This window comes from Aythya marila (assembly GCF_965140915.1).
Source record: "Aythya marila genome assembly, chromosome: 8".
NCBI lineage: Eukaryota > Metazoa > Chordata > Aves > Anseriformes > Anatidae > Aythya > Aythya marila.
In genome coordinates, this window is record NC_139049.1 from 22,163,796 (window position 1) to 22,180,606 (window position 16,811).

The following is a 16,811-nucleotide window of genomic DNA, read 5'->3' on the forward strand; positions in this document are numbered from 1 at the left end:
AACTCCTTTTCAGTTGAGCTTTAGTTAACAGCAGGAACCCGCACAAGCCCAAAGTCCTGGCTCTGTCAGCTCCCATAAAGCTGTGATCTTCCCTTGTAGGGCCACAGTTTCCCTGGACCAGGCACTTCAGGGAGCCCTGGGTGGCCAGGGTCAGGCCAAGGGCCTTGTCCTGGCCCTGCTGCTGCCCCAGCCCAGGGGTGCTGTGGGCACTGAGCAGCACCCACACACCGTGCGCCCTACCTGGGGCCGGCTCTGGCCCCTTGTGAGCCCCTCCCAGGTCTAACACCCGCTGAGAGGTGATGTCCAGTGCTGCTCCTGGCTGGGTGCTGCTGCCCCATCAGGACTGCTCGCGGCCCTCCTCCTCGTAGGCAATGGCAATCCCTCGCCGGCCCTGCACGGCCTTGGAGACAGGCGTCTTCCCCAGCTGCTGCTCCAGCCCCCGCCAGCTGCGGGACTCCAGGAAGGAGGCTGGGAGGGGAGAGAAAAGGGGGAGCTGTTACCGGGGAGCAGGGAGGAGGCACTGCCCGACGCTAGGGCTCAGCCCCACTGTGAGACCAAATCACGAACCAGCAGGGCTGATTTCTGCGAGGGCCCGAGTCTGGTCCCTGCAGGCCAGGGAGGTGCTGGGGGGCAGCTGGGTGGCTGGGGGGTCGCCGAGGTGGGCGGCACGCATCTCCCCTGTGATCAGCGAGACGTCGGGCACAGCTTCTGCTTCAGGCACGGCTGGGGGCAGCTCAACATAAGCGCAGGCACCTGATGGGAAACAGCAACGTTAGCCCCGTGGTGGTGTCTTTCCACCCTCCCCGCTGAGCACAGAGGCAAGGGCAGCCTCCATGCAGGGCGTGACGCTCCCCAGCAGGGTGCTCGTGGCTGATTTTCAGCTATCACCTGGCAGCAGGTCTCGGAAGTCAGTGAGGTAGTTCCCCGTCCACTCCCGGGCCGGGTTGCAGGCGAGTTCCAGCTCATAGGGGGTGACTACGGGCCGGTAGAAGTCGCTGGAGTCCAGCAAGGAGTTCTGAGCGCAGGCCACCAGGACGAAGATGTCCACCTCGGGGAAGTTGGCCAGCTTGGCAGGGTTGGGCTTCCCCACGGCCAGCGTGTAGCTGCGCTTGCCAGCCCGGCGCAGAAGCTGGCGGAGGTGCTGCAGCACCTCCAGGTAGCCCGCCACGCCGAGGGTGCCCACCAGGATGCCCACCACGCGGGCGTCCCGCGCCCGTTCCACCAGGTAGAGGCGCCGCATCAGGGCCCGGTTGACGTTGAGGGTCTCCCGGCGGCCCTGGCCGGTGGCGGGGTCGAAGGAGCTGAAGGGGCAGCGGTTCCAGGTCAGCATGAAGTTGGTGAGGGCCAGGCCCTCGGCTCCCACATAGAACATGGCCCAGTCCTGCAGCCCTCCCCCTGCCTCCACGCGGAACCGGCGGCCGAGCTGCCGCACCTCCCCGGGCAGCGCGGGGCCGGGGGGCTCCCCACACACCAGCTGGGAGAAGACGACGTTGGGGTACTCGGGGCACAGCTGCTGCTCCAGCTCACCTGAAATGAGAATGAAATAGGGGTGCAGAGCAAAAATCAGGGCTCTGCCTGGTGCTCTGCGCCCAGCAGCTCTGCAGAGCCCAGAGCACTGCCAGCGTTTCCACTCACCCATGGCGTAGGCATAGACCACGTCGCTCAGCACCACCACGCGGCTCTGCCGCTCGGGGTAGAGCTCCCGGAAGACCTCCGTGCAACGCCCGACATCCAGGGGCTGCTGCCCGAAGATGTGCAGCACCGGGAGCTTTCTGCAGGGGCTGAGGCAGGCAGGGCCATAGTGCAGCACCGCCTCGGCACCCACGTGCTCCGCGGCCACTTCATCCACACAGCAGCTGTGGGGAGAGCCAGAATTAACAGACTGGGGGGGGGCTCCCAGCATTATTGGGGGAGGACACCCAGCATTATCAGCCTATGGGGGTACACCCAGCATTACTGGGGGGAGAACCAGCATTATCAGCCTGGGGAGGGGACACCCAGCATTATTGGGGGGAGAACCAGCATTATCAACCCGGGGAGGGGACACCCAGCATTATCAGCCTGGGGGGGCCCAGCACCTACCGTGAGGCACACAGGCCGTGTGTCCCAGCCCTCCTGTTGTTACCCCTGCCCTCCCAAGCCCCCACCCCTCCCAGGCAGGCCACGAGCAGCCCCACAGCCCCGTGGGCGCCCCGTGGAGGCGGGCAGGACCCCCCACCCCCCCCATTAACCCCCCACCCCAGCCCCACACCCACCTGCCGTACGTGGTGTCCCCCAGCACGGACACCTCGGCCCCGCTCTCGGCCTCCAGCCGGGCCGCCACCGCCACCGAGTCCTGCAGCAGCTGGTCGGGGAACTGCAGGGCCACCTGAGGGGACGGGGAGGCCGTGAGGCACCGGGGAGCGGCCACAGACCCCCCGTAACCCCCCGGGGACCCCCTCCCGGACCTTCCTGAAGCCGCCCCCTCGCACGAAGGCCGCCGCCCGGCCCGTCTCGTAGCAGCCGTCGATGTCCCCCCGCGGGGCCGGGGCCGGGCCTAGCGCCCTGCGCAGCGCGGCCTGCCCGTCGGGGCTGAAGGCCGTCGCCATGGCAACCGGGGGGTGCCGCACGCGGGACCCCCGCCTCTGAGCCCGCTTCCAGGGCGGGGCCAATAGGAGCCCGTCCCCGGGAGGCAGCCAGCCAATGGGGCGGAGCGCTCGCCGCGGGGCATTCTGGTCTTTGTAGTTCTCGCGGGGGGGAGCTGCCTGGCGGCGCAGCCAATAGGTGTTAAGGGACGGAGGAGGAGGAGGAGGGGGGGGTCACGTGCCTTCCGGCGGGGCGCGAGCAGCGTCACGTGACCCCGCCGGTGCCGCTCGGTGCCGCCGCCGCCGCCATGACGGGGCTCGCGCTGCTCTACTCGGGGCTCGGCCTCGCCTTCTGGGCAACCCTGCTCGGCGTCGGTCAGCACCGGGGGGGGGCTGGGGGGGGGGACACGGGGGGCTCCGGGCACGGAGGGGGCTCTGGGGGGGGTCTGGGGGGGCTCTGAGGGGGGCCCGGGGCCGTGAGGGGGCCGTGAGGGGGGTCTGGGGAGCTCCGGGCCGTGAGGGAGACCTGGGGTGGGGTGGGGGGAGCATGAGAGGGCCCTGAGGGGTCCTGGGGGGTCCCGGGGCTGTAGGGGGGATGGGAACGGGGCTGTGAGGGGGCTGCCGGTGAGGTGAGAGCAGGGTGGTGGGGAGCTGGCTCCCAGCTCAGCCTGAGGGGACACGGGGTGAGAGACTGCCCCATCCCGGTGTCCCCCAGCTCTCAAAATCACACAGGGGTTATTAGCCAGAGATCCCACAAAAAGGATCTTTCATGTCTTTTGCCCCTTTTCCCTTGTGCCATGATCCTGAGGCTGTGCCTGCTGCTGGGGAGACAGAAGGTGCCCCCCGCAGCTGCCCCGAGCTGGATGCAGCTCCTCTGTGCCACCCCTCAGGGCAGGAGGCGGCTGGGGCTGGCTGGGCTCTGTTCCTTGCTTCTCCAGCAGCGAACCCACAACACAAACCGGTGCCAGCCTGGCGGGCCCGGCCCTGGCAGTGCTGAGGCTGTCAGCCCTGAAGGTTGCAGGCGTGCGGGAGGGGTGCGGCCTCGCTCCGTGGCTGCAGCGCTGTTCCTCATTTCTGTGTGGGCTCCTGGGGGCCCCTCTTGTTCCTCAGAGGGGAGCAGTGACCAGTGTTACTGCTTCCCGAAGTTACTGCTTCCCGTTTTGGGGTGGTGGCGGCACTCGTGTGTCCTCCTGGTGCCTTTTAACCCTCTATCTGGCATGGCACAGGCAGCGTGACACTGCCTGCCTTTATCTCTTCAGCAGAGCCAGGTCATGGGCTCTTTTCTAGCTGCGAGTCATGTACAGAGCAAATCTCCTGGTCTGCAGCTGTGTTCCCATTCACTGCTCGTGGGCTCAGAGCATGGCGAGGTTTGGGTGCAGACACCTCGGGGCTGCGGGGTTCCCTGCCACAGTTCAGCACGGGAGATGGGCTTGTGTTAGAGCCCGTGCCTTGATATCTGCTGCCTGCGTTGGAGTGCAAATCTCTGGAAATGGTTAGTCTTGGAGGAAGCTCTGAGCTCAGCAGATGCGTCTCCAACATCTCCAGCCTTGGAAAAACGAGGGCAGGGGGTCAACTGCAGCTGCTGGCACTTATGGGCTCCTCGGGAGTGGAACGGACCTGGCTGGCTGGTGACAGAGCAGCATGTGATGATGGGTCAGGGCACAGCCTCATTCCTCATCCCTGCTGTGAGACAGAGAGGAGCTCACTGCCCGGCGCTGGGGCTCTCCAGCTGGGCTGAGCCGTGGGGGATGCAGATGGAGAAGGTGCTGGGGTGTGGGGCTGCTCTGGGGGGGCACCTTGCCCCTCGGCACCACGCACCCGGTCCTGCCAGAAACCCTCCTGCGTGCCGTGCTCCTCGCCTCTGCCTGGCAGCGTGGCTGGTGCCTGTCTGAAGGTTTTCCTGTCGCTCTTGCATTCCAGGGATCTGCTACACAATATTTGACCTGGGCTTCCGCTTCGATGTGGCCTGGTGAGTTCCCCGAAAATCCTGGCATCCCCCTGCCGGGCTGCGTGCTGAACTGCCCAGTGCCTGTTGTGGGGCCGTGCCTGTGTGCCAATTTGGGGTGTTCCTTCCCGCCCAGGTTCCTGACGGAGACCTCTCCCTACATGTGGTCCAACCTGGGCATCGGCCTGGCCATCTCCCTGTCCGTGGTGGGCGCTGCCTGGTGAGTGGGGCCGGCTCTGCAGCATCTCCTGCTGTCCCATCCGGGTAGCTGCGCGTACGCTGCGGGGTCCTGCAGCAGGGCAGGGGAAGCACAGCGTGTGTGCAAAGCCATGGGGCTGAGTGTCTGGGCAGACTACCTTGCAGGCTGCAAGGGTGTGCAGAGGCAGGGACGCCCCGTGATCTCTGGGGGCAATGCTGTGGTTGTCCTTGTGCCCCAGCTGTTGTGCTGGTGCACCTGGCAGTGCTCAGGAGCACCGGGGCCCTGGGGCTGAGCCCGCAGCGTCCCCCAGCTGCGTGCCCCATTCTTTGCTCAGCTGGAAGCTCACGGTTTTCCTCCTGAGCCCTTCCGCGAGTGCCAGGCCCCCCTCCAACCACCCTTGTCTGCCACAGGGGGATTTACATCACAGGCTCCAGCATCATCGGTGGCGGAGTCAAAGCCCCTCGGATCAAAACCAAGAACCTGGTCAGGTAAGCGTGGATCCGGGGTTAGTGCCTCACCTGGGCAGGGCAGTCCCAGCACCCCACATCTCACTGGGTGCTGCTGGCAGGCCCTTCCTTGCTGAGCTGCTGCTGCTGTTTGCTTTCAAAACAAAGAGCCCTAAAGGAGGCAGAGTACCGCTTCGGAGGAGGGTCACAAGTGGTGTGATATCACGCACTGAATGAGCCCAGTGTGTTCAAAACAAACACCCACGGCTCACGCATCCTGCCCAGGCCTTGCACCGCCCTTCCCAGAAGGGGCTGGCAGAGGGGAGGGCTCCCAAAATCTGCTTCCCACGGGGCTCTCGCAGGTTTCTGGGGTGGCACAGCACAACCAGCACCCAGCCTCAGTGCTTAGCAGCTCTCCTTTATAGGGGAGGTGGTCAGGGCTGCCCTTCCGCCCCTGGCAGCAGTGGGGCAGGCTCCGAGAGGGCTGTGGAGGGGTCTGGCTGGGCGTGAAGTGAAATGTGCTGCTTGGGGTGGGGGTTCAGAGCCTGGGACGCTGTGGTCAGACTTTGCCTTTCTCCCCCAGCATCATTTTCTGCGAGGCCGTGGCCATCTACGGGATTATCATGGCAATCGTCATCAGTAACATGGCCGAGGTATGGGAGGGCTTGGGCTGGCCCCAGGGTTATGGGGGGGACGGGCAGCTGGGTGTGGGTCTGTGATGGGGTCTTGGGGTGCTGCCATGGCCCTGGGAGCCCCTGGGCTGGCGGTTTGTGGGGTGGTCGCTGTTCAGACTGAAGGGTGGGACGGGGCAGCACGCAGGTAACCCAGGCCCTGTCCTTCCTCTCAGCCTTTCTCTGCGGTCACCCCAGAGACGATTGGAGCCAGGAACTACCATGCAGGTAAGGACTGCTCGGCCCCTGCTGATGCTGCTGTGAGCTTTGCCTCCCTCTCAGCACAGCCTCCTGCTGCTCCCTCTGCCCTCGCTGTGGGACTGCAGGGCCCAGCTCACCTTCTCCATGACCTTCAGGCCAACAGGCTGCATCCAAACCGAGCCTGTCAGCCCTGTGCGAACGATGTCAGGGTTCTTCCTGCTGCCCTGGACAGCTGGCATGTCCGTTCTGCCCCAAAGTGGCTGCTTGGTTACCTTCTCTAGCCACTTCTCAGCTTTGGTTCTCCCTCTGTCTGTGGCCAGAGCTGCTGCTGCTTCTGCATGCCCCGGCTGCAGGAGGAAGGGAGTTATCCCCTGCTCTTGCAGTGTCCGTCTCTCACAGGTTTCTCCATGTTCGGGGCTGGCCTGACCGTGGGGTTGTCCAATCTCTTCTGCGGAGTGTGCGTGGGCATCGTGGGCAGCGGGGCTGCCCTGGCTGATGCCCAGAATGCCAGCCTCTTTGTCAAGATCCTGATCGTGGAGATCTTTGGCAGTGCCATAGGGCTGTTCGGGGTCATCGTTGCTATCCTGCAGGTACCTGCCTCCTGGGGCCTTGGGGCTTACGTGAGCACAAGGTGCTTGTCACCCTGGGTGACAAACAAACACCTGGGCTCCAGCACAGCCCTCTGCACTGTGAAGCTGAAGCTGCTCGAGAAGTTTGGGGTGACGGCTGTCCCCACGGGGTGCTGTGCCTCTGGGTGGCAGTGAAACTCTTCAGATGGCCCGAAGAGCAACTGTCACCAAGGGTGTCACCTTGGGTGCACCCTGTGTGATGCTCATGGCTTAGTGGTGGGGCCAGTTAGTTGCCTGCAGCCTCGGGGCGGTCCTGGGGTGGTTGGGTGGGATTAGGGTGCTAGGTTGGGGTTTGTAGGGCACGGTCTAACATCTCTCCTTTCTTTCCAGACTTCTAAAGTAAAAATGGGCAACTGAGTCCTGTCCCACCCAGCCTGTTCCAGCCCGCCCCAAGAGGTGCTGTATATACTTATTTAATGTTTCTATCCTTGATTGGGGCGGGAGCTGCCCCGCAGCAGGAGCAGGAGCCTGGCTGTGGAGCCCCATCCCGCCGACCGGCCCCTCGGAAGAAACAAATCTCTGTGTGAATTCTGCCCCGGCGGCCTGGCCCCGCGGGGCCGTGCTGCTGCCTGTCCCCGGTGTGCGTAGAATCGATCACCAGTGCAATTCTGTGTCCGTGAAATAAATATGGTTCTCGTTCAAGGACGCGGCTCCTCCTGTGCTTTGTGCCTGCCTGGGGAGGCTCACGGGGAGCCGAGCCCGTGCTCCGAGGCTCCCTGCTGCGTGTGCTGCTGGCAAAGTCCCTGCTCTGCTCCAGGAGCCCGGCAGCACCACCCCGCACGGGGAAAAGGCCACCTGTCCCCACGTTCACCATGCTGCCTCCCTTGCTGGGCTGTGGGAACACATTGCTCTGCCGTGCTGCGAGTAGGAGGCTGCTGGAGCAGGCAGCTCTGTGCTGGCTCTGCCAGGCTTCTGCCAGTGCTGCCCCGTGCTGGAGGCACAGGCACCAGCTGGGCCGGGCCTTTCGGCTCCCATCCAGGTAGTTCAGCACGGAAAGGGAGCATAACGCTGCTGCCTGCAGTGTCCTTACCCCCACCGTGCAGCTGAGGGGCACCAGAAGGGCAGAGGAACAAAGCTTTTGCCACCTCAAGGCCACCTTGCAGCCTGTTGCCTTGTGCTTGCTGCGTGCTGGGGCTCTCCACCCTGCTCCTGCCCCACAGGGCTCGGTCCCAGGGGGCCTGGTGGAGGTCCCGGGGTGGGGGCGCACTGTGCTGGCTCTGCTCCCCTCTCCCTGGATGTGGTGTGGGGAAGCCGGCTGTGGACAGCTGGGCCTGCAGCTCTTGCGCTGCCTGGGGGAAGGGAAGAACCAGGTCTTCCTGCTTCTGCTCTGCGGAGCCGCTGCTTCTGCAGTCTGCTGCATCCGGCACGAGGGCCTCGTCCCGCTGCACCGTGAGCACACCTGTGTAGGGGCAGCATCTCCCCCAGCACTCAGCACTGCTCTGCGGGAGTGAAAATGTACTCGGGGAGCTGCCCGTCTCTCCTCACCTGGGTACAACAGGCTGGGGCAGGGCTGCTGGAGCTGGGAAGCATTCCTACCTGCTGCTTTTTTTGCCCTTGGAGTAGGGCAGCTGCCTCTGCGCAGCCTCCCTGAGGTCTGCTGCTGTCCTGGCTCTGCTCCACGCTGTCCGGTGTGCTCTGGGACCTTGGGCTCACCTGGGCTCTCCGTGCTGTGGGCAGATGGTGGGACTGGTCCTGCTGTGGCCGGCTCTGCAATCTGTCCTGGTCGCTGTAATCCTCTCCAGCCTGTTTATGCTGCGCTATGGAGGGGTGGCCCTGGGGCTGAGCTACCCCATGGACCAGTAAGACTGTTGGGGTGAACCCAGCTGAGCCCTGCACCCCCTGTGCCCCGCTCCAAACACCACAGCAGCTCGCCCTAGGGCTGGTTGTGCTGTGGGGCTGCCCTGTGCTCGTGTGGGGCAGGGTGCAGCCGGAGGGAGCCAGCAGGAGGTGCGAAGCGAGAGGCTCTTACTGCACGCTCACCCTGCTCCCACCGGCCCTGGTGGTCACCCTGTGGGGCTGGGGGCTGCGCATCAAGCCCATGGGCCCTGGCAGAGCTGCCTCCAGGAAGGTGCTGGGGGAAAGCAGCCTGTGCTGGCCTCAGAGGAGCTGTTCTGGGAGTCGATCGCCTTCCTTGTTGAAGAATCATCCGCTTGGGCTTTAGCGATGGGCCTTGCCCTGGTTTGGCTTCTCTTGCTAGGAATCCACCAGCTGTGGGAAGCCTCCCGCTGCAGGATGCTTTCCTGCTGTCCCAATCACACCCGTGTGCACCATGGCTGTGACGGGGCTGTGCTGCAGGCTCCCCAAACCTTTATTAGGGGTCCCTTTGGGGTTGGGGCATCTCGTGGCCCCCTCCTGCAGCCGGCGGGGCGAGGCGAGCACACCCTGCGGTGCGCTGCCCCAGGTACGGTGTCACACTTTGTGTGCTGAACTCCTGCTGCTTGGGGTGGAGAAAAAGCCCCAAAAGGGCCCCCGACCCCTTGCACCTTAACTGGGTGGGGAAATATTTCAAGGGGAAAACACCCCATGCTGTGCAACCAGGCCGGGAGCTGGAGCCAGCAGCAGCACGGCTGGATGGGGGTGGGCGCACGGGGCAGCAGCAGGGCCGTGAGGTGCCCCTTAGGGGTGCGGAGCGCAGGACCCCCCACGGGGCGCCCCCAGCCCCGTTCCCCGGTGGAGGCCCGGCCCCGGCGGGGCGGAGCGGGGCGGCCCCTGTTGGTGCGGCGGCGGCGGGCGGAGCCGGGTGCGGGCGCGGCCCGTGGCCCTGCGGCTCTCGGCGGAGCGGCTCCGGCGGCCGGCGGGGCTCCCCCGACCCCCCCCCGACCCCCTCGGCCCCCCGACCCCCCGACCCCAGCCCCGGCGATGGGCGCCCGCGGGCCGGCGGCCGGGGCAGGCGGCGGAGGAGGAGGAAGAGGAGGAGGAGGCGGCGGGGGCCGCTGACCGCGCCGGGCCGCCGGGGCTGGAGCTGGAGCCGGAGCTGGAGCTGGAGAGAGGCCCCGGGCCCGGCCGCCGTGGGTGGGTGAGCGAGCGGCGGGGCCTGGCCGGGGAGGGGAGGGGAGGGGGCGGCGGAGCCGGGCTCCGGGAGGGTCCCGGGGGGGCCCCCGGAGCCGCGCTGGGGCCGGGGGGGGGCGCACGGGGGGGCGCGCACCAGGCCCGGGCGCCCCGCGGGGGTGGGCGCAGCGGGGCCGTGAGCTCTGCCCGGCCCCCAAAGCCGCCCCCGAGCCCCTCCAGGAGGATTTGGGGTGCGGAGGGCTTGGGGCCGGCTGCACCGGGGGTTCTGGGGGGTTTGGGGTTGGGGGGGCGCAGCGGGATCGCCCTCTGGGCTGTCCCCGTGGATAGGGGTGGGTGGCAGCAGGGACATCGGGTCCTGCTTTGCCTCCATCCCCTGCAGGGTGTCCCTTGGGGGCTGGGAGGAGAGGACAGAGCCCCCCGTGCCCCCCTGTGCACCCCCATGGATCAGGCACAGCCGGCCCCATGGCTGCGGGGTGACAGCGGGGTGGGTGCTCGAGGGGAGGCGTGAGGGCAGGGCGCTCGGCCTCGCGCCACGGCGGGGTCACATCGCCCGTAACAGCCCCAACGGGCCTCCCTGACAGGGACCCGCTTCTGTTTCGAGTCCGCTTTGTGCCCTCGGCCTCCCCAGCTCCCCGTGGCAGCGGTTTAACGGCGGGCTCCGCTTTTGTCCACGCCAGCCTCCAGCCCGCGCGGCGTGGGGAGCGTCGCGCTGCCCGCTGGAGGAGAGGCCTGGTGCCGAAAACCTGCCCTTCATCCTCCCCGGCGCTGCCTCTTCCTCCCCATCTGCCTGTCGAGATGCTGCTCCATGTGCTGCCTCCATAGACCAGCCTCCCGCAGGGGCTGTGCCTCGGGGAGCTTTCCAGCAAGCAGCCCGCCCCCGGGGCTGGGGAGCGGGTTTGGGAGACGCCGCCACGCTCTCAGCCCCCCTCACGCCCTGAGCACGGAGGGCAGCTTCCTAGCAAGCATCCAGCTGTAAGGTCGGGGTCCTGGCACATCTCACAGCGGGGACAACTTCGCACCTCGGCCCTGCTCCTCCTGCCCACCCCGTGTCCCCTGCCGCTCCCCGCGAGGCCCCGCAGCCAGCCGGGGCTGGCAGCTGCTGCAGGGCTGGCCCTGAGGCCCCGGGCCGGGTGCCAGCACCCTCGGGTCCTAACTGCGCTCCTGCTGGGGGGCCCTGCTGCAGCTCCCCGCCTGCTGTGGCCCTCCCGGGGTCCCTGTGGTGGCCTGGGGTCCCCAGGGCTTTGCTACCCGCTCCGCGTGCCCCCGTCCTAGCAGCTTGCTGGGAGCTGGGGGGCTCGGAGGGGTTGCGGCGTCCCCCTCCGAGGCGTGCCACGGGGCTGGAAGGGGCAGGAGGGTTTGGGGCTCGGCCAGGGAGCTCTGGTGCCTCTCCCGGCCACCTTCCCAGCAAAGCCCTGGCCTGGCTCCAGGTGTCATGTGTGAGATAAGGGCGCCCTGGCAGCTCCCGTGGGCACGGTGTCCTGGGGGGCCCCGGCAGCAGGAGCAGAGGGGAGAGGAGCCACGCTGCTGTGAGTTGGACTCCCCCGGAGGCAGCAGGAACCCCTCGGGGCTGCCTGCCCGGGACGTGCTCCCTCCTGGCTCGGTGTCTGCCTGCAGCTGCTGGCTCATCTCAGCACCCTGACAGCACGGCGCTTGCTGCCGGCCCTATTTCGGAACCGGTGCTGGGCCAGTTGGGGATGGGGAGCAGGGGAATGCGGTGCCTCGGGCAGGAGTGGCTGCTGGGGGCACCCGCAGTGCTTTGGGACACTAAAAACTGACTGCATTTTGGCGTGTGACCTTCTGCAGGGTCCCTGCCTTGGTGGGGCTCTTGGCAGCTCCTTTTGGGGTATCCCCATCATCTGTTGGGGGGCTGGGAGTGGGTCTGGGAATGGGGCAGGGGAGCTGCTGCCAGGGGACACCTCCCTGTGCTCTGCTGTCCCGGTGGGAACGTGCTGGGTGCTGTGGGTACGGGAAGGTGAGGAGGGACAGCACGGAGAGGGGACACGAGGTGGGAGCAGCCAAGGGCACGGGGTGTCCCATTTGGCCAGAGGATGGAGCTGGGGTCTGTTCCTGCTCTGCTGGGTGGCGCTGACCCCGCTGCCCTCCAGACTTGTGCTTGTCCCTAGTCCCTCTCGTGCGTTCGAGGCTGTGCCTTCAGGGCAGGGGCTCCAAGTCCCTGTTGGGCACCGGGGCTGGGTTTGGGTGGTGCTGGCAGAGAGGGGCTGTTCCCGACCCCATCCTGAGCACGGGGTGTCTCGGCAGGATCGGGACCGTGGCTGGAGCCGCCCCCCTGCCCCGCTGAGCGCACATGTCCGCCTGCCCGTGCCCGGAAGATGACCAGGCTGCTCTTGGGGGTGACCCTGGAAAGGATTTGCAAGGCCGTGCTGCTGCTCTGCCTGCTCCACTTTGTCATCATCATGATCCTCTACTTCGACGTCTACGCGCAGCACCTGGACTTCTTCAGCCGCTTCAACGCCAGGAACGCCTCGCGCGCGCACCCCTTCTCCAACTCCTCCCGGCCCAACAGCACCGCCCCCAGCTACGGGCCGGCCGGCGCTGAGCCCCCGTCGCCCAGCGCCAAGCCCAGCACCAACCGCTCCGTCACCGAGAAGCCCTTGCAGCCCTGCCAGGAGACGCCCCCCGGCTTAGGTGAGGTGTGCGGGGCCAGAGCGGGGCAGCCGGGTGCTGGCGGGGGGGTGTCCCCATCCCTGGGCGCTCCGCGTGGCTTCCCGGTGGTCCCAGGCTGGGGAAACCCAAGTTTGGTAGCGGGCAGCTGGTCCCTGCTGGTGTGGGGAGAGGTTTTGGGAGTCCCTTGTCCTCGGCAGTGCCGCTCCCCCTTGTGGGTCCCCCTCGCTGTTTGCTCCGAGCAGCGGGGTGACCGTGACCTGTCCTGTGTCCCGTGCTGTGCCACTGCCATCGCCCTGCCCTCGTGCAGTCGGACGCCTGCTCATCGAGTTCAGCTCCCCCATGAGCATGGAGCGGGTGCAGCGGGAGAACCCCGACGTGCGCCAGGGGGGCAAGTACACCCCCCCGGACTGCTTGCCCCGGCAGAAGGTGGCCATCCTCATCCCCTTCCGGCACCGCGAGCACCACCTCAAGTACTGGCTGCACTACCTGCACCCCATCCTGCGCCGGCAGAAGGTGGCCTACGGCATCTACATCATCAACCAGGTCTGTAGGGTGGGGCGAGGCGGGCGGCGGGGCCGCGGCGGGCGCGCGGGCGTCGCTGAGCTCTGTGGCCACGCGCCCTGCTCCGCAGTACGGCGAGGACACCTTCAACCGGGCCAAGCTGCTCAACGTGGGCTTCCTGGAGGCGCTCAAGGACGACGAGGAGTACGACTGCTTCATCTTCAGCGACGTGGACCTCATCCCCATGGATGACCGCAACCTGTACCGCTGCTACGAGCAGCCGCGGCACTTTGCCGTCGGCATGGACAAGTTTGGGTTCAGGTGGGTGCCTGCGGGGCTGCGGTGTTTTGGGGGCGGGGGCTGGGGGGCTTTGGGATGAAGCCGGGGCTGCCCGTGTGGTTATTGCCTGGGGCAGGCATGGGGGCAGTGGCTCAAACTGGACATGGGATGGCAGAGGGTGCAGAGCCCTGCATGAGAGGGTGGCACTGGGAGGGCTGGTGCTTGTCCCTGCTTCTGGGGGACCCTGTGGGGCTGGCCCTGTTCCCTGATCTCTTTACTCTCACCCTGCAGGCTGCCCTACGCTGGCTACTTCGGTGGTGTCTCTGGGCTGAGCAAATCCCAGTTCCTGAAGATCAATGGCTTTCCCAACGAGTACTGGGGCTGGGGAGGGGAGGACGACGACATCTTTAACCGGTAGGTGCCAACCCCTCACCCAGCCTCAGCTCACGACTTAGTGGTGTGTGCTGGGACATACATGACGTGCAAGAAGGGTCCCTGCCACGCCACAGGGAGGAGTTTAATTACCCTCCAGGCTGGCAGGGCTGCGAGTTGTCACGCTGGTGCCACAGCTCGGACTGTTGGACAGCCCTTGGGGGTCATCCTACGTAGCGCGGGGGGGCCCAACCTCCTCCTCCTCCCGCTCTTTGTGGGCAGCGAGCTGCAGTTCCAAGCCAGCTGAGACATGTGAGCGGGGAAGCCCGCCTGCGGGCTCTGTTCCAGGCTGGGATCAGGACGCAAAACTTGGAAGTGGCTCTGCAGAGGCAGCCCAGCACCACAGCGGGCACTTCTGCCGGCAGCCGGCAGGCCGCAGCAGATCCGCGTGCAGGAGCGCGGCTCCCCGCGCGCACCCTCTGTTGGGCGCAGGAGCTGGAGAGCTCCAGCGTGGCTTCAGCACATCCCACGGCGCTGCCTGGCCGTGCTGGAAGTGGAGCAGCGTGTGGAGATGGTGCACAGCAGCCTCTGAGCTGGAAACCCCTCGCAGGTGCTGTGCGCACGGGCAGCGGGCACAGTTCCCTTCCGAAAGTAACCGGCCCAGACATTGGTCCCAGGGGAGATGAGGTGCAGCGTGCTGAGCTCTTGGGGAGATTTAGGCAGCCCTAAAAATGTGCAGGGGGCCCTCAGGGGGCCGTGCCACCGCTCAGCTGCCCTAGCTGCTGGATTTCAGCTTGCTGGCTCATCAGGCCCGAGCGCAGTTGTGTTGCTGGGAGGAGGGGAGGCTTCTCTCCGTGAGCTGGGATCTCTCCAGCTTTCCTGCTCCCACTTGGCCTCTCAACTTTAAATGAACTATTCTAGGAGAAGAAAATCTCTCCCCACCTGCTGGCTGCGCAGACAGAAAAAGCAATTGAGGCCAGAGTCATGCTGCATGAAGGGAAGGGCAGGGCCACCGGCATCTGGAGAATGTAAACAGCAGTGGCTTTGGAGCCGTGGGGGAATAGCAGTGTTTGCTCAACCCGGCTGAGCACAGCGAGTGCCTGCAGCGCTGGGGGTCACCTGGAGCTGGCGGTGCTTGCTCTGGGCATGCCCTGCTGTGGAGCAAACAGCATCCTTGGTTGTGGGCGCTGTTCCCAGCTGTGGCCTGGCTCTGCTCCCCTCTGGCTGGCGGGGAGCAGGCTTAGCGCAGCCTTGTTTCTTGCTTAGCTAGGGACGGGGTTATTTTTGGTGAGGGCTGGCCCCGGGGATCTCTGGCCTGGGAGGATGTCCTGCCCTGGGGTCCGGGCGTGCGCTGATCCCCTTCTGCTGCTGTCCCTCAGGATCTCCCTGAACGGCATGAAGGTGTCGAGGCCCGACATCCGCATCGGGAGGTACCGCATGATCAAGCACGAACGCGACAAACACAACGAGCCCAACCCGCAGAGGTGAGCTGTGAGCAGGGGGCTGTGGCTCTCACCTCGCCCTGCCCACCCCGCCGAGGTCCTGCTGCGGGCTCACCGGCATCGCCACCCCCTACAGCAGGCGGTTCCCCTTTTTCCCCAGCCTCATCCCGCTCCTGTCCCCTCCAGGTTCACCAAGATCCAGAACACCAAGATGACCATGAAGCGGGACGGGATCAGCTCGCTGCAGTACCGCCTGGTGGAGGTGTCGCGCGCCCCCATGTACACCAACATCACGGTGGAGATCGGCCGGCCGCCCCCACGCCTGGCCCGGGGCTAGCGCTTGCCCAGCAGGCAGAGCTGTGTGGGGCCGGTGCTCGCACCCTTGGGTGGCCGGCGGCTCCGCGCCGGGGCTGGCTGGACGCTGTGGATGTTGCCCCAGCCCCAGGGCGAGGACCGGAGGGGGATGTTTTCTGCCTACTCTGCTGCCTTTCGGAGACGGCTGTGCCCCAGCCCCACCCGTTGGTCCTGAGAATTCCTGCAACCTTTTGTCCCCCCCGTCCCCACCAGTGTGTTTCCAAGCCCCCTGCCCCATACTCGGTGTGTTGGCTGAAGCGCCCGCCTGCCCCGCGCGCAGCTCCCGGCACAGAAGGAGGGGACGGCCCCGTGCCCACGCCAGCTCCTGCCTGCACCCCAGGAAGGGAGGAGATGAGCCCCCCGGGGCAGCCCAGCGCCCAGTCCCCACCGGTGCTGCGAGAAGCGGGGTGCAGGCTTCCCCCTTCACCAGCGCCGGAGCTGCCCCGGCTGGAGGGGGGAGCAGCCCCGGCCCCCCCAGCGGGCAGGACGGGGGCACCGGTGCGCAGCTCGGCGCGCAGACCTGGCTCGCTGTCTTCCTCCGCTTCAGTCTGGTGCTCAGAGCCGGCTCTCAGCTCTGCCAAACAGCCACCTCTGGTTATGATCAGAAGCCCCTCGCCGTGCCTCAGTTGTCCCTGGGGCTGGTGGCCGTGTCCCCTGCCCTGTCCCTGAAGGCAGATGCTGTGCGCCTCCCCGTTAAGCCCTGCCTGCTCTGGGGGACGGGTTGACACGAAGCCCCACGGCCCCTCTTGGCCCCATGGCTCCCTCCATCCGTTTGTAGGTGACGGGGACTGGCTCTGCCCTTGCTGCTCTCCAGCTTTACCCCCTCCAGCCCCGGGGCAGGGAGGAGAGGACGGGGCCGTGTGGGGCAGGTGCCCTGTCCCTCCCCACGTCCTTGCGTGGGGCTGGGGGCACTGCCACCTCCCCGCAGCCGGCCGGGCGCAGCGGGGCAGCGGGGGCACCGGTGACTTTTGTACATTTGAATGTCTGACCCTTTTTTTGAGCGTACGTTGAATGCAGCATTCGGTCGTAGAGACCTGGGTTTTTGTATTTAATAAAAGTTTCAAAAGTTCGCAGGGTTCCTGGGGAGGGAGGGGGCAGTTGAAGGCACCCCTGGAGCTGCTGCAGCCAGTAGGGTTGGGGCACAATTTGGGGCCAATGGGGCTGAATGTGGGGTGGAGGGACCCAACTTGTAGGGTAAGGACAGTGTGAGGGTATCTGGGGACAGCACAAGCCCTGGCACAATATTACCCTGGGGACACAGTAGCGCTCCTTACCCTGGAGCTGAAGCCAGGGGTTGTCCTGGGCCCCTCCAGCCTTACCTTGCAGGCCTCCCCTGTGCCTCAGCAGCCCCTTGGTGGCTGCAGGGGGGCTCCACGTGCTGTCCCTGCTGTCCCTCGTTGTGACAGAGCCCTATGGAGGGTGCAGGTCCTCGTGCAAAGGGATTGACCAAGCAGCCACACTGCCCCTCACGATAAAGCCACCATGTCGTCCCCCTGCGCTCCCCACCCTGGGAGCTGCCCCCTCCTCAGCCAGCCCTGGGCCAGTGCAGGCAGCTCCTGCCCTACAAAGGGCCC

The 16,811-nt window shown here is 66.4% G+C and overlaps 3 protein-coding genes across 4 annotated transcripts; 2 read left to right on the plus strand and 1 right to left on the minus strand.

Annotated features, from left to right (window-relative positions):
* Positions 1-9: 9 nt before the first annotated feature.
* Positions 10-2,617, minus strand: DPH2 (diphthamide biosynthesis 2). The gene is made up of 6 exons (XM_082766565.1): positions 2,448-2,617; positions 2,256-2,368; positions 1,636-1,856; positions 889-1,527; positions 568-753; positions 10-468 (listed from the first exon to the last, which is right to left on the minus strand). Exons 1-6 carry the CDS (start codon positions 2,586-2,588, stop codon positions 338-340), a joined length of 1,431 nt encoding a protein of 476 aa, XP_082622691.1. The 5' UTR covers positions 2,589-2,617; the 3' UTR covers positions 10-337.
* Positions 2,618-2,822: 205 nt separating this feature from the next.
* Positions 2,823-7,297, plus strand: ATP6V0B (ATPase H+ transporting V0 subunit b). Its single transcript, XM_082766683.1, has 8 exons — positions 2,823-2,939; positions 4,485-4,533; positions 4,646-4,729; positions 5,119-5,196; positions 5,738-5,807; positions 6,002-6,053; positions 6,426-6,616; positions 6,986-7,297. The coding sequence occupies exons 1-8, from the start codon at positions 2,873-2,875 to the stop codon at positions 7,010-7,012; spliced, it is 618 nt and encodes a 205-aa protein (XP_082622809.1). The 5' UTR covers positions 2,823-2,872; the 3' UTR covers positions 7,013-7,297.
* Positions 7,298-9,420: 2,123 nt separating this feature from the next.
* B4GALT2 (beta-1,4-galactosyltransferase 2) lies at positions 9,421-16,306 on the plus strand. 2 transcript variants are annotated; one of them, XM_082765494.1, is made up of 7 exons: positions 9,421-9,667; positions 11,924-12,310; positions 12,597-12,832; positions 12,921-13,111; positions 13,361-13,483; positions 14,821-14,925; positions 15,070-16,306. In XM_082765494.1, the coding sequence occupies exons 2-7, from the start codon at positions 11,995-11,997 to the stop codon at positions 15,218-15,220; spliced, it is 1,122 nt and encodes a 373-aa protein (XP_082621620.1). In that variant the 5' UTR covers positions 9,421-9,667; positions 11,924-11,994; the 3' UTR covers positions 15,221-16,306. The 2 variants fall into 2 exon arrangements, with proteins under 2 accessions (XP_082621620.1, XP_082621619.1); XM_082765493.1 differs by having other exon boundaries at positions 9,538-9,671.
* Positions 16,307-16,811: the final 505 nt, after the last annotated feature.